The 24,677-nt window shown below is 42.6% G+C and overlaps 1 protein-coding gene across 7 annotated transcripts in view; it reads right to left on the bottom strand.

The window, feature by feature from the left end:
* ODF2L (outer dense fiber of sperm tails 2 like) overlaps positions 1-24,677 on the bottom strand; it is a 142,474-nt gene that overhangs the window by 1,429 nt on the left and 116,368 nt on the right. For all 7 annotated transcript variants that reach the window (XM_033916903.1, XM_033916901.1, XM_033916902.1 and 4 more), the window contains 2 exons: positions 23,728-23,890; positions 13,527-13,652 (listed from right to left, as the gene is read on the bottom strand). In XM_033916903.1, the coding sequence (XP_033772794.1) occupies positions 13,527-13,652; positions 23,728-23,890 (289 nt within the window). The remainder of the gene's footprint in view (positions 1-13,526; positions 13,653-23,727; positions 23,891-24,677) is intronic.

Raw genomic sequence — 24,677 nt, 5'->3', positions numbered from 1 at the left:
GATAGACCTGTTATCCCTTATCACAAGCATCTCTCCGTTTAGCTTCTCTGTCTCTGGAGATGCTGTCTGTGGCAACAAATGACTTCTATTTTTAAGGTAGTATATAGAAAACATAGAAATAAAACAAAATAAAAACACAACTACCACACTATTTCACTTGAAAAAAAACCCTTAATTTAAAAGTAGTAGACTGAATATTTTATGAGAATGATGCCATATGTCTTAAACTATACTATAGTAATCAGTTGTCTTAAATAGCTTAACTTTCTGAGTGTTAGAGGCTGCTTTGAACTGCAAAGCTAGATTTAAAAGATTCTTGCTGCCTTCACTATTGCCTGTCTTCTCTGGCTTGCAGAAGCTGTTTGGAGGTCCTACCACCTTAGCCCTCACTCACCTACCCTAAACAATGCTTTTCTTCAGTCTTGATTAATGGCAGCATTACCCTATTAGGGCCCCCTTTTATCAAGCCACGTTAGGGGTTTTTTTTATTGGCGGTTGCTGCGGTAAAATCTCCGACGCTTATAGAATTCCTGTGAGCATCGGGGCTTTTACCGCAGCAGCCGCTGATAAAAAACCCCTAACGCAGCTTGATAAAAGGGTCCTAGATTAAGGGCTCCTTTTACAAAGGTAAGCTAGGGCCTTAACGCAAGGAATAGCACACACTAAATTTCCACTTGTGCTAGCCGCTACCACCTCCTTTTAAGCAGGCGGTAACAATTTTGCTAGTGCGCGGTAATTTTGTGCGTGCGCTAAAACCGCTAGCGCACCTTAGAAAAAGGAGCCCTAAGTGGTTCCTGTGTGATGAGAAGTGGCTTACTGTCTTAGCTCAAACTTTTTATTTTGTGTGTCTTGTAGTTTTAGGCTCCAATGAGTACAGACTTTCCAGTAGGGGAGTGGGGAATTTTACTAGTGACTTAAGTATATAGAACAGCAATTTACACACTGAAGTAACTGTTTATAACATTGCCTAGAATGAACATGCATTAAAATAGGTGTTCAAAAAACAGCATTATTCAATCATTGTGGCTGTCCTGGTTGTGTTGCATCCAGATGAGTGACAACTGGCATTGGTGTTTGGTGTCACTTACCTGGATGCAGCACATCCTGAACAGCCACAATTATCAAGACACCAGCTGCAGAAGCCTAAGAGAATATAATATTACTCCTCTGTGATACAATCATAGGCATTCTGAGAGGACAGTTAGCAATTATGGATGCATTTTATTATTATTATTTTTTAAACACCCCAAATCCCACTCATATGCATTGATTCCAATTAGTCCATGCATGAATAAATATTATTGAAAGAAACCTGTAGCACAGTCTCCTGGGCTCTCTCCATGCCATCTTTGATCTCCTTTTGTAATCTGTGGAGAGTGTTTCTTCTTTTTCTTTAGTGCCAATGAAGACATCATTTCTATGTGAGAGACATGTGTAACTGCTCATGCCCAGTTACAGAATTATCCTGAGGCCTAAGGCTGAATCAGTGCTAAGCTCTGTCATAAATATGTCTCTGTTAATACCTATATTTTATGCTCTTAAATTTAGGAATTTAATGAAATAATTGAGTATAAACTTAGGAACTTAGTTAGCTCTAGTAAATTTTCAAAGAGGCCAATTTAGAAGCACAATTCTCAAAGTTAGGAGAATAAAACCTTTGAACATTGGGCCCTTAGGTTGTAAGCCCTCCTGGGACAGGAAAATACCTACTGTATCTTAATATGCTTTGCCTTAAACTATAGTAACTGCAAAAGGCCTGAGCCAAATCCAAAATCCCTTCCCTTTGCCCACTTCTTCTATGCCTAGATGTCCTGTTAGAAAATTCCTCTGTGTCTCTGTACAGCACTGAGTACATCTGGAATGTGCTATATATAAATCATAATAATGATGAACCTGTAAAACTCCATTGTATCCTGTAGCCAAACAAGGTTTTTACTTGGTAATGTTATTCTTTAATTTGTCCTAGGGGCTTTGTTTCCTTCTATAAAAATGCCTTTTCCTTAAGGACCTTAATTTAACATGCAGGTGGTATTCTTGTCCTGCAGCAAAAACTGATGGGGCTAATCCTGCTGCCTAGTTTACAACAAGGCTTAGAGATAGTTTCTTTGGTTACTAAGAAAGAAAAATCAGGCACAAAGGGAGGAGTATGAGGCATTCCAATAGTATATAAAAGACAGGCATTGTAATTAGGGAAAAGGTATGTTCTGTGTTTCAACTGGTCTTAGAACAATCCAGAAAGTTGGGCTGTGAGGTTAAGAGAAAAAGTTTGGCTTGACTAAAAGTGTAATTTTCTAAATCTGCAAATTTTCATGTTCACTGTTTTTCTTGTTTAATAATAAACTTTTTAGTTTGTTAGTTCTGCATCCAAGACTTATCAGTAACTCGCATATGTGTTACTGGGTCAACCAAGTATTTTTGGCATTCAGAGAACTATGTCACCCCTGGATTTTTGTGGAGTTGCAGGGTTCTCAGACACCAAGAGATAGCAGGTGGACAGGGTACTTGCCCTGGACAAGTGAGACCAGAGTTGGTGGATGGGAGGTGTGTGAAGCTGCAGATGAGGCCATTGCAATGCCTGCTGAGGCCCTCAGGTCACCAAAGGCCTGATTTTATATATGGTGCCTAACTTCTAAGTGCCAGTCAACGTGGTTATCAATCAGCTGATAGGCATCCCTGTGGTAAGCACTAGTATAACAAATTTAACTGACCTAATTTACTGGCCTCTATCTAGGATGCCTCACGTTAGCGTTGGATTTCCCTCTGATGTCACTTCCTGGCCGTGACCCGGAAGTGATTCAGAAGGGAACTAGGCTGATGCAAGCTACAGGTAAAAGTTGATTGAGTTAGCGAAGATAATACAGGGGGGTGGGGGAAGGGATGCCACAAGGGTGGCATAGTGTGGCAGAGGTGCCAGCGCCCCCACCGACTTGGTGCCCGAGGTGGTCCGCATCCCCGTACTATGCACTGATCCCAGTGCTCCATCAGCATCATCTCTGGATGCAAAGGAAAAAATGCGGACTGAGCCTTACCACTGCTCAACAGTGAAATTCATGCTGTGGAAGTCTGCGGGAGTTCCAAATTTAATTCCCACAAAGATGCTGTAATGACTTCCATCAAGTCTGCCGGTTTGAAATGTCTGTATACCGTCGTGTCCTTTCCCTGGTCCAGGGCTGCCACAGAGTCAGGGCTGTGTTGACCCATATGAGACAGGGAATCCTCCAAACCTAAGGATTCACTTTGAGGGAGCAAAGGCATTGACCCTGAAACCCACCCCCCGTCATTCCAGTCCTTTTTGTCTGGATCTCTGTCTCTGGAGAAGCTGTCTGTGGCAACAAATGACTTCTTTTTTTAAGGTAGTATATAGAAAACATAGAAATAAAACAAAATAAATACACAACTACCACACTATTCCACTTGAAAAAAAACCTTAATTTAAATGTAGTTGACTGAATATTTTATGAGAATGATGCCATATGTCTTAAACTATACTATGATAATCAGTTGTCTTAAACAGCTTAACTTTCTGAATATTAATGCACAAACTGCAATTCAAAAATAATGGAAACGAGATGGAACATTAGGTTTGGGCTTGCTGCGCATTAAAATTCAGTATTATAGCACCTTATGTCCAAAACGTAACACATTTTAGTAGAAGGGCCCCTAATATCTGAAAACATTCAACAATTTTTAAGCATTAGATAAACCTTCAGTACTTGAGCTACAATGAAAAAAATCCCCAAAGTTCAGCTATTATTTTACAAGAATATCTGCATCTGATCTTTAATGCAGCTTGTATTCACATATGTAAGTACTTCCTTAAAGCAAGTATACACTGATGGTTCTAGTTAATGTACTTTCACATTGGATCTATCAATGATAGGAAAGAGATGATGATTTCCATAACAAGTAATTCAGAAAACTCTAGTATTTCCTTTTAAGACAATAAGGACCAGCCTTAAAATTAAGAATCGTCTTTAATAATCATCTTAGTAATTTTAAGGGTGAAATCAGACTCAGATTTAATCACATCTATTTGTGAAATTGCAGAGTAAAAATAAACAAGTGAAACAAAAATAAGAGTATTAGATACTTATTTTGTTGAGTTTCCAGCAACATTGTGCCAATGGCAGCAAAGGAAATTCAACTTTCTGTAGAGATAATAATAAGTCATCAAACTCAGTAAGACAATAAATGTGTGTTCACTGTCAATAGCAATTATCCCCTGAGGCATAAATAATTCATGCTTACTGCTAACTCTAAACTAGACAATTTCTACCAGCAATAACTTGTATACCGGTATGTCTCTTGCTTTCATCTGACGACTGCATGTTGAAGAGTTGGATTTTCGTCAGTTGTGAGTTTGAATTCATCATCGGTTCCCACACTTTGGGTACATCTGTGTGACATTAGCCACATATATATAAGGGGTGCTGGATTCTGAGACTTAAAAAGAGATTAGGTTCTTACCTTTCTAATATCTTTTCTAGTAGACAGGTGTGTCATTCTGGATGGATGGGTTATATCCCAGTGCTTGTGAGCCATGCAAAAAGAATCCACTCCAGCTTTTGAATCCCTCCTCCTTCACCATAGGGATCTGCTGCCCCCTTCAGTTTGTACCAAAGCAGGCGACAAACCCATATAGAAACAAATGTGAAGGAGGGGTAGGGGAAACTTCCCAAAGCACAACTATGTTCTGCTCTGAAATCATAACAAACATGTTAAACATTGCCATTGAACAATCAAAACAGCGAAACAAACATGCCAAACAGAAACCTTTATGGAGCTCAAATAGCAGCCCAATATGTTATAGCAACAGACTATTCTTCATACCCTTAAGGTCTGACTTACATCCAAATTTCAGGTTTCGATACAAACTCTCTAATTGAGACAGTAGACAGGCGCAGGAAATAACTGACAGGATGTGGCTCCCGAATGACACTCCTATCTACTAGAAAAGATATTAGCAAGGTAAGAACCTAATCTCTTTTTCTAGTGCAATAGGTGTGTCATTCTGGATGGACGGGATGCACAAAAGCAGTCCCAGAAATCTAGTAACCCGGCTCGTAACTCTGAGAACCCAAAGGCGGAGTCCTCCCTTGCTACTATATCCACTCTGTAAAACTTGGAAAATGTATGTAGAGTGGACCAAACTGCTGCCCTACAAATCTCAAGGGAGACTGCCCGAGCTTCTGTCCACAAAGAAACCATGCTTCTAGTAGAATGCGCCTTTACGGAGACTGGTGAGTGTTTTCATTGATAGATTATTGACACCTTATATACCTCAAGGTTGCTTCACTCAACCCAACAATTTCTTCTTACTATCCCCTCCATGTGACAAATAGTTTATGATACCTTCCTTAATACCATCTTTTCTGTTGTTGCGCCATCCTTGTGGAACTCCCTCCCTATCAACTTAAGACAAGAATACTGTACCTCCAAGTTTAAATCAGGCTTAAAAACCTTTCTATTCCAAGATTCGTTCAATGTTTAAAGCAGTTCTTTATCCCTAGAATCTCTCTCCTTCTTGATACTCTTCACGTTCTACCTACCTCCTGGTTTATCCCTCTTCTCCATCCTTTTATTTTATATGATGTATCCCCTTCCCATTTTTCCTTTTTGTTTCTTGTGACATCCATTGTAGTTTTAGATTATGTTTGTTTCCCCTTTGTTGTTTTTATTTACTTGAACTTTTGTACAAAAGTTTTTCTTTTATGTAAACCACTTAGGCTTTTAGGCGTTATATCAAATGCAATAAACTTGAAATTGGAAACCTGATGAAATGGCCCTATGGATCCATATGAAGACTGTGGCCTTGGAAGCTGGTGCACCATATCTAGCTTGACTAGTATAGACATGGTATGATAGTCTGAATTTGTCGGTGACCCCAAAATATTGGAGAAATACTCTTCTCACATCTAACTTTTAAAAATTTGGTCCTTCTTGGAACCAGTGGACTGGAATGCCAGCAATCTGATTTCCTGATTGACATGGAATGTCTAAACAACCTTTGGTAAAAAGGATGGAATGGTGCACAAAGAAACTTCCGCCTCTGCGAATTTGAGAAAAGGCTCTTTGCAAGAAAGAGCCTGTAGCTCCAAGATTTTTCACTGAGGTAATGGCCACAAGAAAAACCATCTTGAGCATCAGATCCATCAAGGACACTTCCTTCAGTGGTTTGTATGGAGCCTGGCTGAGATCCTACAAAACCACGTTAAGATTCCATGAAGGGAAAGGGGATTTTACCGGGGGCCTGAGACACAATGCCCCCCTTTAGGAATCTGGCTATGTCCAGATGAGATGCCAACGAAGCTCTTTGGTCTTGAGCCCTGAAACAAGAGAGTCTCACCACTTGGACTCTGAGGGCCACTGTAAGTCCCTTTAATACCACCTCTCCCTCAATAGGTAAGGACATGTGTTTGGTTAATATGGCAGGCATCAAGAAGATATGTTCCTAAATCTTTTAAAACCTTTGCTTCTAGAAGGCACTTTGAAGCCTCGGCTTTTTGGTCTGAGTTTAATAATTATGAAGGATTCTTGGATTTTAGTTAATTTTATTCTAATTGGTACTGACCGCTCCTAAGGTTGTGCGTAAAAAAACAAGTATTTCAAACTGATAAATGGTTTGATGAGGAGCTTCATAAATTGAAACATAATGTGCGCCGCATGCAGCGAGCTTGGCATAAGAATCAGACTTCTTATCACAGAGAACAATGACGTGAGGGTATACAAACTTATAAGCAGCCACTGAAAGATAAGTGTGTGTGTTTTTATTCTAAGTGGGAGAGGGAAACATACTGTTGACAATAAAACTTTTTAGGATATTAGCCATTCTTCCCAGGAAACTACCTTCAGTACATGAGTAGGCAGACTATTTTAACTCAAGGATTATGACTCTGTCTATCATCTATCTTAATTCTACGCTGGATGACAGTCCATGTGATATTGTTTTAAGGAGTCATCACCAGATATGTATTGGAGTGAATTTGCTCAAACTGATTACAATTTATTTCAGAAGTTATTTGGCAAATATGTTTATGCATACTGTTTATTGGATTCCTGCCCATCTGGGATACTACATGTAGTCCCTCCTGCTTTTTGAAGTTTATTATTTAACCACACCATACATTTTTCTTCTATACTGCAAGTTTTGACTAGGATTCAGTGCAGTTTAGAATAAGATTCTCGATCAGAAGACATAAACACTGGATGAAAGTTAGGTGGGTAGAGTGGGCAGAAGCAATGTTAGATGCTGGTACTTTCCCAGAGAATAAAGGACACATCATGATAACACCTTTGATTAAGAATTGCACAGAGTCAGCATTTTTGATAGCTAATTATCATCCAATTGATTCCATTCCTTTCTTTGGAAGGACTCATCAACTGTTTGATTATTTAGAATATAATATTTTGCATGACTCTCGATCAGGATTTTGCCTGCTTTTTAGTACAGAAACTTACTGCATCCTTACTGAATGATATATATCTATTTAGTAGTAGACTGGGAGCACTTGTTTTGCAATTTGATCTTAGAAGTGCCTTTGATCTGGTTAATCATACCAATTGCTGGCTTAGTTTTAAGCAGGTGCCGGGGCTTTTTGTCTAGTTGTTCTTATCAGGTTTATCACAATGTCAATTTTTCTATTACTTGGATTACTAAGTGTGGGGTACCTCAAGGCTCCCCGTTGTCACCTCTTTTATTTAACATTTATTTATGGTCTTTGGGGAGTTGATTAGAATTGATGGGTATGAAATGTTATAGTTATGCAGATGATGCTACTCTCCTTTTTCTAATTCCTGTATTACCATCAAAAGAAATTAGGTGTATTGATGAAGTAATGAAGCCCCCCTTTTACGAAACCACACTAGCAGTTTTTAATGCAGAGAGCCGCACTGAATGCTGCGTGCTGCTCCCAACGCTCATAGAGTTCCTATGAGCGTTGGGAGCAGCACGCAGCATTCAGCATGGCTCCTGGCGTTAAAAACTGCTAGTATGGTTTTGTAAAAGGGGGTCGAATGTAGCTAAAAAGTGGATGATAGATTTCAGATTAAAATTGAACCCTGCGAAAACTACAAATTGCAAATTGTTTGAATTTGAATAAGGATAATATTGTTATTAGGGGTAAATCTTTTCCATTAAATTCCACTACGGTATAATCTTGTTGTAACGGACTCGCTTATAACGGAATATCGTTTATAGCGGATGAAGTCCGCTGGTCCCCGCCTTGCGCCTTTATGAATATGCAGAAAATTACTGCATATGGCGGACTCACATATAATGGACAAACAATTTGGTCCCCAGAGCTGCTTTTAGCTGTAGTTTTATTCGGCTATAACGGACATGCAGGCTCCGCCTACAAGGCATGTGATGTGCCAGTGATATCGTATCAAAATGCAGCCCTGAAGAAAATGACAGAATATTTTTCTTTCCAGTACAGTACGACATAATGTTTTAGAACATCTTTTAGTGTTCTGGTTTTGTAATCATTTTGTGCCATACCAATGTTTTGCTGAGTTTTGTTCTTGATGTTGCTGATATGCTTGTGCAGTGACTGTTGTTCATTGATTGTACGTTGTTTCAAGTTGACTTAAAAAAGTTTAAAAAAATGCAACTCTGGATATAACGGACTGTTTTTCCAGGTCCCTTGAAGTCCGTTATAACGAGATTATACTGAATTAAGATCTTAGGAGTAATATTGGATCAAAAAGTGACTGTGGAAGCTCAGGTTAATGAAGTTATATGAAAGGAATTTGCTGCTCTTTGGAGATTACAATCTATTTGCTCTTATTTTGATAATCATTCATTTCAGATTTTATCCCAATCATTGATACTTAGTATCTTGGACTACTGCAATCGTATTTATCTTATATGTGCTCAGAAGCATTATAATTCACTATGTATAATCCAAAACTCAGCTTATCTTTGGATTTAAAAAGTTTGATCATTTGTTGTCTCATTATAAACAGCTACACCAGCTTCCAATTAAGGCACATATAGGGTTTAACCTCCCCCTTTTACAAAACTGTTGTGCGATTTTTAGTGCCGGCTACGGCAGTAACAGCTCTGATGCTCATGAGTGTCAGAGCTGTTACCACCATGGCTGGCGCTAAAAATCGTGCTACAGTTTTGTAAAAGTGTGTGTGGGGGGGTTTAAGTTTGTCTGATTTGTTTATAAAACTTTTGTATGGTTTATTATCTAACTATAGATGTTGAGAAGTTAACTCTATTTTTTATTTTCCTACTCTTCAAGGTGCAGTGCATTGAGCATATGTAGAAAAATTATCATCTTTCCAAGATCATTTAAATTAGGAATTACTTCCAATTAGGTCTTCATCATCATATATGCAGTTTAGACATAATTTGAAAACTTATTTGAATGATAAATTTATGCCCCCCCCCTTTTTATGAAGCCGCATTAGAGTTTATCATCTCAGGTTGTGGCGTTAAAAGCTCCGACGTTCATAAAATTCCTATGAGCGTCAGAACTTTTACTACCCCAGCCTGCAATAAAAACCCTAATGCGGCTTCATAAAAGTGTGTGTGTGGGGGGAGGGGGTGAATGCATTGTGAATATTGTGAGTTTTTATGTGTTTGCACTGATTGTGTTCAATTTTATTTTTGAAATTGTTAACTACATCAAACTTTTTGGGGAATATTGTGGTATATAAATAAAAATGTTATGTTTTACCTAACCAGTGCTGTTAACATTTGGTAAATGCATTCAAAAATATAGTTGGGTTAGTCTGGTGTAACAAAACTGACAGAGGCAGGTGGCATGTTATGGACTACCGTATTTTCACGCATATAACGCGTGCATTATACACGATTTTACAAACCGTGCATAACCATGCGCGTTATACGCGTGAGCGCATTGTACAAATTTTTTTTTACATAGTTTCCCCCCCCCGACGTCCGATTCATCACCCCAAGGGACCGCTCGCACCCCCACCCGAAGGACCGCTCGCACCCCCCACAGCCTCCCCCCCTCCCCCATGGAGAAGCTGCCTACCATTGTTTCCGGATGCCCTGATGTCAGAGAAAGGGCGGGACCGCCGGAAAAGGAAGCAGCATAGCGCAGGGCTCAGAGAAGGGGCAGGACCGCCGGCAGAGGAAGCAGCTGGGCTCACTGGCATCCGGAAACAACGGTAGGCAGTTTCTCCATGCGGGAGGGGGAGGCTGTGGAGGTGCGCGCGGTCCCTCGGGTGGGGGTGCGAGCGGTCCTTCGGGAAGGAGAGTCGAGGCGGGCGACAGGAGAGTTGGGGCGGCGAACGGAGAGTCAGGGCGGCATGCGCGGTATACGCGTGTGCGTGCTATAGTAAAAATTTTTTACATAAATTTCTGTTCCCCGCGCGCTATACCCGTGTGCGCGTTTTACACGTGTGCACGGTATATGGGTGAAAATATGGTAATCAATTTACTGAAGCATGAGTTTTTGAGGACAAGAGTCCATTTTGTTAGATCTTTTGATGAAGTAGACTGCTCCTTGAAAGGTCAGGCCTCAAACTGATTAGTCTATAAAGTTCCATTTGTCTCGGTCATCACGATAAACACTACATCACTAAGAGCCCAAAATGAACTGTACTGATTTTACTGGTTTAAAACTGACTTAGTGAATCAACTCTGCTGTTTATTACTCAGCCTTCCCAATGGTCAAGAAGAAAAATGAAATAACCCATGCAAGGAGAAAATTTGATTCATGATATCCTAAGGTATAAGTAACTTCTATTTGGAGTTTTCAAATTTGATTTTTAAACTTTGTTTCAAATTATGAATTTTAGGGCTCCTTTTACTAAGGTGCGTTAGCGTTTTTAGCGCATGCATGAAATTACCGCGCACTATGCTTCTAGATTAATGCCAGCTCAATGCTGGCGTTAAGGTCTAGCGCACGCGGCAATTTAGCGCGCACTATTCCACGCGTTAGGGCCCTAACGCACCTTAGTAAAAGAAGCCCTTAATCTACATAAGTGACAAGTCTGCACAGTTACTACATTTAATTCTAGGTTTTTGATGCTGAATACTGATTTTCCTCTTATGTAATAAATGAGAAAATATCTGTCTTCAAGAATATTTGTTCTAAAATTCATACTGACAAACTCCAGTAAAATTAATTAAATTTAAATATAGTGCCAAAACAAATTAATGTTTCCAAATATAAGTTACTTAAAGTTATTCCTGCAAAAGTTCCATATAAGGGGAAAAGGCTTGACATGAGAAGCAGCAAGGGGAGTTATGGCAATGCTCCAGAGATACAGTCTTTGTAAAGTTTTATTTTTGGTGTCATATTTTAGTTTCTTTTCATTCAAGTGGCTAGCCCTTGGAAATTCAAGCGAGGAAAGAAAAATGTTGAAAGGAAAAGGTAATAAATCAAGACTGAAGGGACTTCATTTGGCAATAAACTTAAACCCTCTCATTAGGGAGTTTCCTATTGAATTCAGGTAATTTGGGAGTAGACAGTGATACGTGAAGCTTCTCTTTTATTTTGCTAGTAAAAAGAGCTCTTTGCAATCAAGGCCAGTATCAAGAAGCAAACCAAACTGATTTTTTTATAAAAATTAAACCCCCTCTTTTACTAAGGTGCACTAGCCGTTTTAGCGCACGTTAAATGCTAACATAGAATATAATAGACGTGTTAGCGTTTAGCGCGCGCTAAAACGGATAGCACGCCTTAGTAAAAGGACCCCAAAATGAGTTTAAACTGTGCATATTTAGGGCTGTATTATAGTGAGGACCAAAAAAGGTGTCACCTCAGGTTTTCAAGGTTTCTGAGGTCCACATAAGTTCATAACACTGGAGGTAATTTTGTAAATTTTTACGGTCCATATACGCTGGATTATGTACATAATGTGAGGTTCTACTACTGTGAGCCTGCAGTAGAACCTCTCATGGGAGAGTTTTGCTGGGATGAATTTCTGACCTCCTACCAATTGGTACCAGTGTGTCTCACTCAGCATGGCCATGTCTGTTCATATCATGGCCCTCAAGCCGAATCTGCAGTATCCAACCAATAAGGTAAGACTGAAACCACAACAGCCCAATTCCATTTATCTCCATTTGACTCAGTCTATCCACCAAGAGACAACGATTTACACCAGTCCTGGAGGACCACCAGGCCAATCGGGTCTTCAGGCTAGTCCTAATGAATATGCATGGAGCAGATTTGCATACCTGTCACGTCCATTATATGCAAATCTCTCTCATGTTGTAATGCAGGTGCACTTAGACCCACCTCAAGGGGGGGGGGGGTGATACTAAGGGACAGAAGGGATATCTACTTTGAAAATGCTCCAGTAACTATAATCTCACTTTTACTGAAATAAATCTTTTACAATTGTGAAAAATTAAGTAATTGGGTCAATTTAATGAAGTTGTAAACCAACAGAAACTATTTCAACAGATTTAGATCCTCATCATGTTTGAATTACTGTCCGGGATTGCCACATTAAGCCTTGCTTTAATCTCAATTATTTATTTGCACGCCATTTTCTCTATATTGGATAGGGCTATCCCAAAGGCTGTGTAGGTGGTGCAGATGCATAGGGCACAAGGAAGATAGGGGCTGCAAAAATTGTTCCCTGCGCATAGTCTCCTTTGTGGTGGCTACGGTGCAGTGGGTAGGATGGAGGCTTGTTGCATGGGCACAAGTCTAGCTTGGGATGCTCTTGATACTGAGTAATGTGAAGGTTTGTCAAAGTAAAAACATACTTTCCATTCCCAGTAATTAGGATACATTTATATTTATCTTGGACTTCACCGCTGAACCTCTATACAAGTGTTTCTCAAGACCACCTTGTACCTCTTAGCCAGTCTAGTTTTCAGGATATCCCTAATAAATATGCATGAGATAGATTTAGATGCAGTGGAGTCAATGCAAGAAAACTTTATTATACTGCAGATATCGTGAAAACTAGACAGACTATGAGATAATCCTTGAATAGCTTGAAAAATGTTACTGTGCACTATTTTGACTCTGATGATACATTTGCTTCCTTATTTGATTATGTGGCTCTTCTGTTTTTCATCTGATCGCCTTCTTAACCCCCCCCCCTTTTAATATGAAGCTGCATTAGGCTTATCATCACTGGCTACGGCATTATTAGCTCCAACACTCATAGGAATTGTATGAGCGTTGGAGCTAATACTGCTGCGGCCAGCAATAAAAATGCCTAACGTGGCTTTGTATAGGAGGCCAAAATTTGTTTCTCCAGTGGCACAAATTGTCTGTGATTTAGTAAAATTAATCTGTCACATCCTTAAAATAAAATTCAGCTTGTCTCCAGAACTTTCTTGAATATACGGCCTCTTTTACAATCCACGCTAGTGGCTGCACTGCGCTAATGGCTCCGAAGCCCATAGAGATTTAAAGGGCTTTGGGACTGTTGCTATGCGGCAGCTGCTAGCGCGGCTTTGTAAAAGAGGCCGATAGTCTTTGCTGAAATTCATGTCTGAATTACTACAAACAAAATATTCAATTGTAACCTTACATAAAAGACAAATGAATCTCTAGCTGTAAAAATAAAATTCTACTTACAGTGCTCAACACGTATGTAATTTGTTTTTGCTCTTCTTTTTTCATACTTAATTCAATTTCAAGATCCATGACTTTTTTCTGAAAATTCTTTTCACTCAATGTTATCTTTTTCTTCTCTGCAAATACCTGAAATTGTAAATATCAAAGTAATGATAGAAAGCTATAAAATATTTACCAAGGAAATCATAATTACAGGCTATTATTCATTTAATATATATGTATAGAGGGGCATTTTGGAAGGATGTCCAAATCAGAACTAGAGTTGTGCGGGGACAGAAATCAAACCCGTCCCCGCCCATTCCCACTGCAATTGAATCCATCCCTGCAAGTAATCTCTTCCGTCCCCATAACCTTCAGAAGTAGTTATAATTAAATGAAATGCTACTGAATTAAAGACTCTGGTAGAGACCCATTTACAAATAAACTCAACCATCTTAAGGCAGATATGTATTCTCGGATTGGGGGACTCCAGAAGTAGACCATTTTCTTTCCCCTCAAAACCATATACTTCCGCTCTTCTGTTCTAGACTCTACACTCCCAGTCGTCTGCAGTTGAATGCCTTCTTCCTCGACTGACGGGTCATGTTTCTTTATGTTGTCCCTCCAATTCCTCTAGTCAAGAAAGCATAATTCTTCTAGTTCTTGGAGGGAAATTCACCAAGAACAGGTCACTATAATTCTCATAGCACCTCATTGGCCATCTCAATTGTGGCTCCCTCTCCTCCTACAACTCAGCTTACAGGAATCCACACTTCAAATCTTTCCAACATTGCTGACACTGGACAAGGGTTCACTACTCCATCCCAACTTACGTTTATTAGCACAGCATGATATCTCTTTTCCACCAAGTAGATGTTTTCACACTATCTGCACCAGTATCAGCCAATATTGAAGCGTCTAGAAAACCTTCCATATAGCACGGCTATCATTTCAAGTGGACTCACTTCAAAGTCTGGTGTAATCTCTACTCACTAGATCCGATCACTTGTCATCTCCCATCAGTTCTAGACTATCTTCTACACCTTTCCATCTCTGGTCTCAAAACTACTTTAGTCAAGAGTTCTAGAGGACTCAGAGGAGGCTAAGCACATAGCCCCTGCCCCCCCCCCTAATGTGCCCCTTGGCATGTGGTATATGGATGCTCCTCCACTGGCCATCTAGCACAAGTCTGGCATGGAATTGGGATAGAACAGCAAGAGGAGTCCATTCCACCTGATTTCACTGCAAATTGAGGAGTTTTCAGGCAGATAGAAGGGAAGGAACTCCTCTCGTATGAGGAAAGGCTAAAAAGGTTAGGGCTCTTCAGCTTGGAAAAAAGACGGCTGAGGGGAGATATGATTGAAGTCTACAAAATCATGAGTGGAGCAGAATGGGTACAAGTGGATTGATTTTTCACTCCATCAAAAATTACAAAGACTAGGGGACATTCAATGAGTTTCAAGGAAATACTTTTAAAAACCAATAGGGGGAAATATTTTTTCACTCAGAGAATAGTTAAGTTCTGGAACGCATTGCCAGAGGTTGTGGTAAGAGCGGATAGTGTAGCTGGTTTTAAGAAAGATTTAGACAATTTCCTGGAGGAAAGGTCCATAGTCTGTTATTGAGAAAGACATGGGGGAAGCCACTGCTTGCCCTAGATTGGTAGCAAGGAATATTGCTACACCTTGGGTTTTGGCCAGGTACTAGTGACCTGGATTGGCCACTGTGAGAATGAGCTACTGGGCTTATGCTCTTGGAAAAAAATATTGGGAAAATCTAAGATGGCCACCGCAGCAGCGATCTTGCACCAAAAACGGCCCAGGGGTGCTACCCTGAACTTCCAAAAATTCTGGGAAGGGGTTTTTACAGGTGGAGCACTCTATCTTTGGTCCCCAAAATCTTTAAAACTGTCAAATTGAGACTCCCCCCATGAATTTCCCCACAGACAATAGCAGTCTGTACTCACTATGCTATGCTGGTGTCTGCCTGTAGAGAATGACAAGGGGGAAAAATTTGTCCCCGTCACTGCCCCGTCCTCGTGACCACTGTCCCCGCTCCTTTCCTCTCGCCACCTCACTGCCTTTTAGCAGCCCGAGAATTTCCCTCCCTCCCCCTTACCTTCGCGGCATGTTAGTAAAGTAATTCGCTGAAGCCGGCTGAGCCTGCCTGCAGTCGCGTGTGTGTGGGTGGAAGCTTCTCCTGTGATGCAACCGGAAGCTGCGTCAGAGGAGAAGCTTCCACCCACACACACGTGACTGCAGGCAGGCTCAGTCGGTTTCAGCGAATTACTTTACTAACATGCCGCGAAGGTAAGGGGGAGGGAGGGAGGGGGCCGCGCGCGATCGGTGACCGCATGCGTTCCTTCCCTTAACTGTGGGAACAAGGCCATTCACCGTTCCACTGCGCCACCCTGTTATTCTCTACCTGCCTGTAACAGCTTTCTCTGCATCTGAACAACTGGAAAGACTTTCTGCCTCAGATCAGAGCTGATGGTCCAAAACACGTGATCTTCGGGCTGCCAGTCAGGCCAATGATGAACTGAGACCTCAAACCCCCAAGAGTATCTGCGCCATGACAGGGGGAGGAAAATGCTGCTGGCACCCTTTAAAGCCCAACTGGACCTTCACTGGGGCCAAATAGCCTACATTCAAGCCCCTGATAAATCAGAAGGTAAGCTAGCTCAAAGGGGAATAGACCCCAAACTCCAAACTATTAATGCAGGCTGGCTACATAGGTACACCTGAGGTTTGTCCTACTAGTTGCTGACTGCTCTCAGAGAGTCTGTGTCCTCTCCCAGGCAGAGCTGCCCACCAAAAAATGGGGACCTCTCAGCACCGAAGCCGCACTACTCGAAAAAAAAATTCCAAAAATAAGAAAACTAAACAGAGCAGATCAGAAAGACATCTTCTCAACTTGCATAAACAAGGAAAAACTGGAGGTGGCAGTACAACTTACTGGGGAAGGAGGAGGAGCCAAAAGATGTAGATGACATCTCTCTGCAAACAACTTGTGACTAGGGGAATATCACCTAGTGCTAGATTCTCAAAACTTTGCATTTGTCGCAGCCGTTATTGTAGTGATTTTAAAAAAAGCAAGTCATACTCCAAAAAAACAAACAAGCAAATGAGGTTGGTGGAGAGTAGTGAAGGTTTGCTAAATTTGCATGTGCCCATCGCTTGTGATAGTGATAGGCACATGCGCAGAATAAATGTACAAAAAAATCCCAAATTGAAGACCAGCAGGAGGGATGCCCACTCCCTTCCACTGCTGATGTCAAGCAACCCCCCACCGGACACCCCTTCCCCTCAGCAGTGAGAGAGATGTCCACCTGACACCCCCCTCTTCCCCTCCCCCCGGTAACATGTTTCATTTTCAAATAAAAAATAGATTGACAAACAGAATATTATTTAAAACTTGGTATGCTGTCTAAATGCAGTATGAATGATGATCTTACTTTGCTAACATAATTGACTGTGGAAGGTTCCAAGAAACCAGTTGCTGCTACTTGAAATATCCTTAGTTTGGCATTTATGTGTTCCTATTATTACTGCAACTGTACTTAAAAGGTACCCTATATAATATTATGGGATTGCAATAAGCTCTCTATCTATATCACTGACCACAGGAAAATGGTAACTGCATGCAGAATCTGTAGGCAGCTCATTTGGATGTTTGCCACTCTTTAACAGTCAGCTATACTGTACATGTGTTGGCTTCTCTACCTCTTAATTACATAAACAAGGTTTATTTATGAACCTGCACATAGTGATTTGGGAATATTTTAAACATAAGAACAAATGTGCAGGTTTCCTTTTTCTCTGAAGAATCCACCAATGTTTAGTGGTGAGTACCCTTAAATATGCTTTAGGGTTTAACAAAAAAAACTGAATTACAAGGCAATTTATAGTGGTCTCTATTTATGTAAATTTTAAAAAGTTGTTTATATTTTTAAGGAACTTTTTTCCACATTCCTAACATTTGCTTTCATATTTATTTTATAACTGTGCAAGTCTAAGCATATATAGAGAGGGAGTATAGGGACAAAACAACAGAATACGTATGTCACCAGGAACTGATTCAGTTATAATCTACTCATAATATGGAACCAACTCCTGTTCAGCCTTTGTATTTATTTATTTATAGTTTCTAGATTTTAAAGTGCTATATTGGAATTAATTTATGATATATTTATGTGCACTTGTTTGATTTTAAAATGAATAAAGAATTTGAAAAAAAAAAAAAAAAAAGAAAGCTGTGTTGAAATAAATTTTAAAGACAAAGTTGCTCTCAACCCTGCCTCTGCTCAAGACGCCATCTTGCCTTCCCCTCAGCCTTTGAGCTGAAGGAAAATTGACAAAATGTAAAGCTAATTTAAAAGCTTACTTTTTTTTCTCCGCATGGTTTTTGAAGGCCAAATCTCAGACTGATGAAAGTTTCCTTCCTGAGGTTTGTATGTGTTTGTGTTACTTATTTTTTGCGACAAAATGTAAATGCACTGTTTATGTGGGGTATTACATTTGTTTATCTTGCCTTTCTTTTTTTTTTTTCTTTTTCTTAATTGTACACTGCCAAGATCTTATTGGTTAAATGGTATATCAAACTTTTAATAAACTAAACTAACATTATTAAACAGCTATCTAATCAGTCCAAAATCCAAAGGGAGCTTCACCTTTTTAAATTTTCAATCTTTTGCTGCCCATATAAGTAAATCAGATAATTTACTGGATGCAGGTAGCTAAAATAAGAATTCTGCCTAGGCAAAATGAGTCCTTGAAATTGGATGCTGATCAACTGGCTTCTAGACAGAAGAGATGGATGTTGACTGACTGGAAATGCAGATTCTGAATTGTTACAGATGTAGAAACTAAACTTTATTTATTTATTTATCCATTCGATTTTTCTATACTGTTCTCCCAGGGGAGCTCAGAACAGCTCACAATTTAGTGGGAAAAGGATGGCTTATTTGCTGATTATATGTAGGGTTTTTTCAAAGAATTATATTGGGTATTGCAAGGAAGGTGTTGGCTCTTGGTAAAAAGAAAATGGTAGTAAATAAAGCAAAATTACTCATCTGTATCAGGTGTTTTCCAAGGACTGCAGGACATATATTCTCACATGTGAGTGAAATCATCTACGGAGCCCCAGTGCAGATGCTGTCCAGTGTACTGATATTTCCAGAAGTCATTTGGCAGGCCAAACCTTGCATGTGCCTTCCTGCCTGCCTATCTTGCACAGGACTACCTTTAATAATCTTCTTTCTGTTAATCCCTGTAGAATTCCATATGCTAGGTGCTCAATCCCAACCCGCAATCTGGGAGTTGCAGAAATCCAACACTATTCTGAGCACATGCTCCTCCCTCTTAGACTGAGAGCCATAAACAGTTGAGTCCCAAAGTCAAACAATATACCTGAACAAATCCAGGACAAGGGGGGTATTGGGGAAAATCCCCAGCAATACAAACATAGAAACATAATGGCAGATAAAGGCCAAATGGCCATCTAGTCTGCCCATCCACAGTAACCACTATCTCTTTCTCTTGCTGAGATCCCACATGTCTTTCCCATGCCTTCTTGAATTTAGACTCAGTCTCTGCCTCCACCACTTCTTCTGGGAGACTGTTCCACACATCTACCACCCTTTCTGTAAAAAAGTATTTCCTTAGATTACTCCGGAGCCTATCACCTTAACTTCATTCTATGCCCTCTCATTCCAGAGATTCCTTTCAATTGAAAGAGACTTGACCCATGCGCATTTACGCCATGTAGGTATTTAAACAACTTTATCATATTTCCCCTCTCCTGCCTTTCCTCTAAAATATATATTGAGATCTTTAAATCTGTCCCCATATGCCTTATGATGAAGAACAGGCACCATTTTAGTAGCTTTCCTCTGGACCGACTCCATCCTTTTTATATCTTTTTGAAGATGCGGTCTCCAGAATTGTACACAATATTCTAAATGAGGTCTCACTTGAGTGTTATACAGGGGCATCAATACCTCCTTTTTCCTACTCCCTATGCACTCTAGCATTCTTCTAGCTTTTGCCATCACTTTTTAAACCTGTTTGGCCATCTTAAGATCATCACAATCACACCCAAGTCCTGCTCTTCTGTCGTGCACATAAGTTCTTCACTTCCTAAACTGTACTGTTCCCTCTGGTTTTTGCAGCCCAAATGCATTTCTTAGCATTAAATTTTAGTTGTCAGATTTCAGACCATTCTTCAAGTTTTGCTAGGACTTTCTTCATGTTATTCACACCATCCGGGGTGTCTACTCTATTGCAGATTTTGGTATCATCCATAAAGAGGCAAATCTTACTCGACAGCCCTTCAGCAATATTGCTTCCCTATTTGGAATGAGAGAACTAGACTGCTGTGTGCTTTCTTTAGCCTGCTAGCATGAAAATTGGTCCTAGTCCTGGTCCAAACAAATAAATAACTTTGTGTGAGCCTTCTGTTAGCATCCGGGTAAACAAGGGGTTACAAGAAAAACAGCTGGAACAGAAAAGAAAGGGCCTAAGAGGGTACAGTAGGATTCTAGACTCCAAACAAACTGAAGAAATGTCTGATCAAACTGACTGTCACATTGGGTATTCTACTCAAGGCAGTAGCGAGAAGTGCATTTTACTGGTTTTTATTCTGTATTTTTTTATTGAGGGTTGAATCTATCATTGTGGGACTGTTCTATTCTTTTATGGAGTTTCTTTTCTGATTTGTTTTACAAATTAATTTTATTGCAAACTGCTTAGATTGCTGTAGTAGTGAAGCGGTATATCAAGATTAAACAGTAAACTGTAAATTGACTATGTGGACTGAAAACCAAGTTGCAGCCTTACAAATCTCTTCAATGGAAAGTAAGCTACCGACGCAGCAATGACCCTGACATTGTGGACAATGACATGACCCTCAAGAGCCAGCCCAACCTGGACATAAGTAAGAAATTCAGTTTGCTAGGAAAATGGATAAAGTATGTTTACTGATGGCTCCTTCCATTCTGAGTTGAAGATTTATATCACCTCAAGGATGGTGAGGTCACAGAGTCAGAATTTATTGGAGGTACCATATTTTTGTCATGTGAAGCTGAATGACTACAGGGATCAGATAGTTAAGGTTGCAGCTCTTAAATATTGAAACTCATTTCCAGTGCAATTTTGTGGGTCAGGAAAAAACTACAGTGGTACCTCGGTTTACGAGTGCACCAGTTAGCGAGTGTTTTGCAAGATGAGCAAAACATTCGCAAAATCAGTGCCTCGGAAACCGAGCATAGCTCGATTTACGAGCGCCCCTCCCATGATCCGGCACCCTCCCCCCGCTATCCGGCACCCTTCTCCCCGCGATCCGGCACCCCCCGCCGCAATCAGGCACCCCCCCCCCCGCCGCTGCTTACTGTCATCTGGGCACCGGCATGTCCTGTGCGTTGGTGCCGGTGCCCGAAGATCGGCCTGCTCTTCTTGCTGGGCCTTGAGCATCTGTGCATGCTCAAGGCCTGCGAGTTCACGGAGAGAACGCAAAAGGGCACATCTACGCAAAAGGGCACATAACCATGAGCACCTAGTTATATAATTGTCTGTTCCATTAGTATATAGGCTCTATTGACAAATTAACAAATGAGGCCCTTAACTTTTCAATGTTTGTTATAGTTTATGATAAGAAATTATCAAGTAACTGACAAATATCCAGTTTACCAAAAAAGGAGAATAATATTTACTATTTACTAGCAAGATTCAGCTGATTTGATCAACAAGCTAAGAAATAAAGCAGTCATATCCTTCATCGCTCACTAACTCTTAGACAAGTCATTTTGGCCCCCCTACCTCCCCCCATTGTCCCAGGTATCAAACTATAAAACCTCTTTGGGGCAGGAGCTACCTATTGCAGCTGAATTGTAACTAACCTTGAGTAGAAATATGGATAGCAACTATTTAAAATCAAATTCATATTAAAGTTCATAAAGCACAGCCCCCAACAGGTTTATAAACATCAAACCACTACCGTATTTTCACGCAAATAACGCGCACCCGTATAAAACGCGCACACGGGTATAGCGCGCAGAAATCACGATGATATGTACAAAAACTTTGGTATACCGCGCTCACGGGTATACCGCGCATGCTGCCCGACGCTCCTTTCGCCCGCCCTGACTTTCCGACTCTCCGTTCACCCCCCCTGACTTCCGTGCACTGTCCCCCCTTGAAGGTCTGTCACCATCCTGAAAGCCTGATGCCCCCCCCCGACGTCCGATACATCCCTCCCCCCGAAGGACCGCCGACTCCCCAACAATATCGGGCCAGGAGGGAGCCCAAATCCTCCTGGCCACGGCGACCCCCTAACCCCACCCCGCACTACATTACGGGCAGGAGGGATCCCAGGCCCTCCTGCCCTCGACGCAAACCCCCCTCCCCCCAACGACTGCCCCCCCCCAAGAACCTCCGACCGCCCCCCCAGCCGACCCGCGACCCCCCCTGGCGACCCCCACGACCCCCCCACCCCCCTTCCCCGTACCTTTGGTAGTTGGGCCAGAAGGGAGCCCAAACCCTCCTGGCCACGGCGACCCCCTAACCCCACCCCGCACTACATTACGGGCAGGAGGGATCCCAGGCCCTCCTGCCCTCGACGCAAACCCCCCTCCCCCCCAACGACCGCCCCCCCCAAGAACCTCCGACCGCTCCCCCAGCCGACCCGCGACCCCCCTGGTGACCCCCACGACCCCCCCACCCCCCTTCCCCGTACCTTTGGTAGTTGGCCGGACAGACGGGAGCCAAACCCGCCTGTCCGGCAGGCAGCCAACGAAGGAATGAGGCCGGATTGGCCCATCCATCCTAAAGCTCCGCCTACTGGTGGGGCCTAAGGCGCGTGGGCCAATCAGAATAGGCCCTGGAGCCTTAGGTCCCACCTGGGGGCGCGGCCTGAGGCACATGGTCGGGTTGGGCCCATGTGCCTCAGGCCGCGCCCCCAGGTGGGACCTAAGGCTCCAGGGCCTATTCTGATTGGCCCACGCGCCTTAGGCCCCACCAGTAGGCGGAGCTTTAGGATGGATGGGCCAATCCGGCCTCATTCCTTCGTTGGCTGCCTGCCGGACAGGCGGGTTTGGCTCCCGTCTGTCCGGCCAACTACCAAAGGTACGGGGAAGGGGGGTGGGGGGGTCGTGGGGGTCGCCAGGGGGATCGCGGGTCGGCTGGGGGGCGGTCGGAGGTTCTTGGGGGGGGGGAGGTCGTTGGGGGGGAGGGGGGTTTGCGTCGAGGGCAGGAGGGCCTGGGATCCCTCCTGCCCGTAATGTAGTGCGGGGTGGGGTTAGGGGGGCGCCGTGGCCAGGAGGGTTTGGGCTCCCTTCTGGCCCGATATTGTCGGGAAGTCGGCGGTCCTTCGGGGTGGGGGTGCGGGTGGTCCTGCCGGGGGGGGGGGATGTATCGGACGTCGGGGAGTCGGCCGGGCAAGAGGGCTTGGGCTCCCTCTTGCTCCGATCGTGGATGCGGGTGCGGGTGGGAGCGCGTGCGAGCGGTCGTTCGGGGTGGGGGTGCGAGTGGTCCTGCCGGGGGGGGGATGTATCGGACGTCGGGGAGTCGGCCGGGCAAGAGGGCTTGGGCTCCCTCTTGCTCCGATCGTGGATGCGGGTGCGGGTGGGAGCACGTGCGAGCGGTCGTTCGGGGTGGGGGTGCGAGTGGTCCTGCCGGGGGGGGGATGTATCGGACGTCGGGGAGTCGGCCGGGCAAGAGGGCTTGGGCTCCCTCTTGCTCCGATCGTGGATGCGGGTGCGGGTGGGAGCGAGTGCGAGCGGTCGTTCGGGGTGGGGGTGCGAGCGGTCCTGCTGGGGGGGGTGAATCGGGCGTCGGGCGGGGTGGGAACTATGTTTTAAAACTTTTGTATACCGCGCTCACGCATATAACGCGCGAGGGGTATGCGCGGTAGGTAAAAACGCGTATAACGCGCGCGTTATATGCGTGAAAATACGGTATATTCTTACATATATAGTTACATTTTCTCTAAAGGAAAATAGAGAGATAGTGGTTAGAGCTACAGCCTCGGCAACCTGAGTTTGTGGGTTCAAGCCCCACACTACTCCTTATGACCTCAGGTACATAAGATAGATTGTAAGACCATCGGGACAGATAGGGAAAAATGCTTGAGTACCTGAATGTAAAACCGCTTAGACAACTTCCATTGATAGGCAGTATATAAATAAATACCTACAAGCTACTGAAAGTTTAAAAGAAACATGGTATACCTGTTTCTTTCCTTCATACACTGCAGCTTCAAGAAGCCTGGTTAAATCAGAACATTCTTTTGATTTTTCAAACAGTTGCACTTCACTGTGATGAAGATTCTTTTCTTGATTTGCTAGCTTGCCTTTAAGTTCTTGATTCAGTTTAACCATGTTTTCAAATTTTCTGTTGTCACACAGATAAAATAATATTAAACAAGGCATGTATTATGAAAAATGAAAATACAAAATAAAAAGCAATACCAGAATATAACAAATAAAGGCTCCGAGGCCCGTCTAATTTACTTCCTGCAGCATTGCCCAGACCGAAGATGAACTTTGGCGTTTCCTTTACTTTTTTGCGAAAGATCATCTGTTCTTATCTTCCACTTTCTTGAAAAGCCACGAAGACCTCCATTTGAAATAAATTAAAACAAAGAGAGTGTGTGTGTATATGATGTGTATGTATGTTTTTGGAAACTAGGCCTCTCCCCTGGCTAGGAAAGGGATTTCTCAGTAAGAGGCTGGGGCTTGAAAAAGGGAAGAGAGTTTCTCTACAGCAAGAGGTCTCAGCCCGAGACAGGTAGCTGTGCCTGTGATTTGGAAAGGTCTCCACAGTGAGTGGTTGAGGGTTGAAAAGAAGGGAGAATAGTTTCTCTGCAGCAAGCAATCTCCCCCTCAGAAGAGACAGGTACCGTATTTTCACGCAAATAACGCGCACCCGTATAAAACGCGCACACGGGTATAGCGCGCAGAAATCACGATGATATGTACAAAAACTTTGGTATACCGCGCTCACGGGTATACCGCGCATGCTGCCCGACGCTCCTTTCGCCCGCCCTGACTTTCCGACTCTCCGTTCACCCCCCCTGACTTCCGTGCACTGTCCCCCCTTGAAGGTCTGTCACCATCCTGAAAGCCTGATGCCTCCCCCCCCGACGTCCGATACATCCCTCCCCCCGAAGGACCGCCGA

Source organism: Geotrypetes seraphini, chromosome 12, assembly GCF_902459505.1.
Source record: "Geotrypetes seraphini chromosome 12, aGeoSer1.1, whole genome shotgun sequence".
Classification (NCBI taxonomy): Eukaryota; Metazoa; Chordata; class Amphibia; order Gymnophiona; family Dermophiidae; genus Geotrypetes; species Geotrypetes seraphini.
The sequence above is the reverse complement of the archived record's forward strand: the minus strand, read 5'-3'. Positions and strand labels throughout refer to the sequence as shown.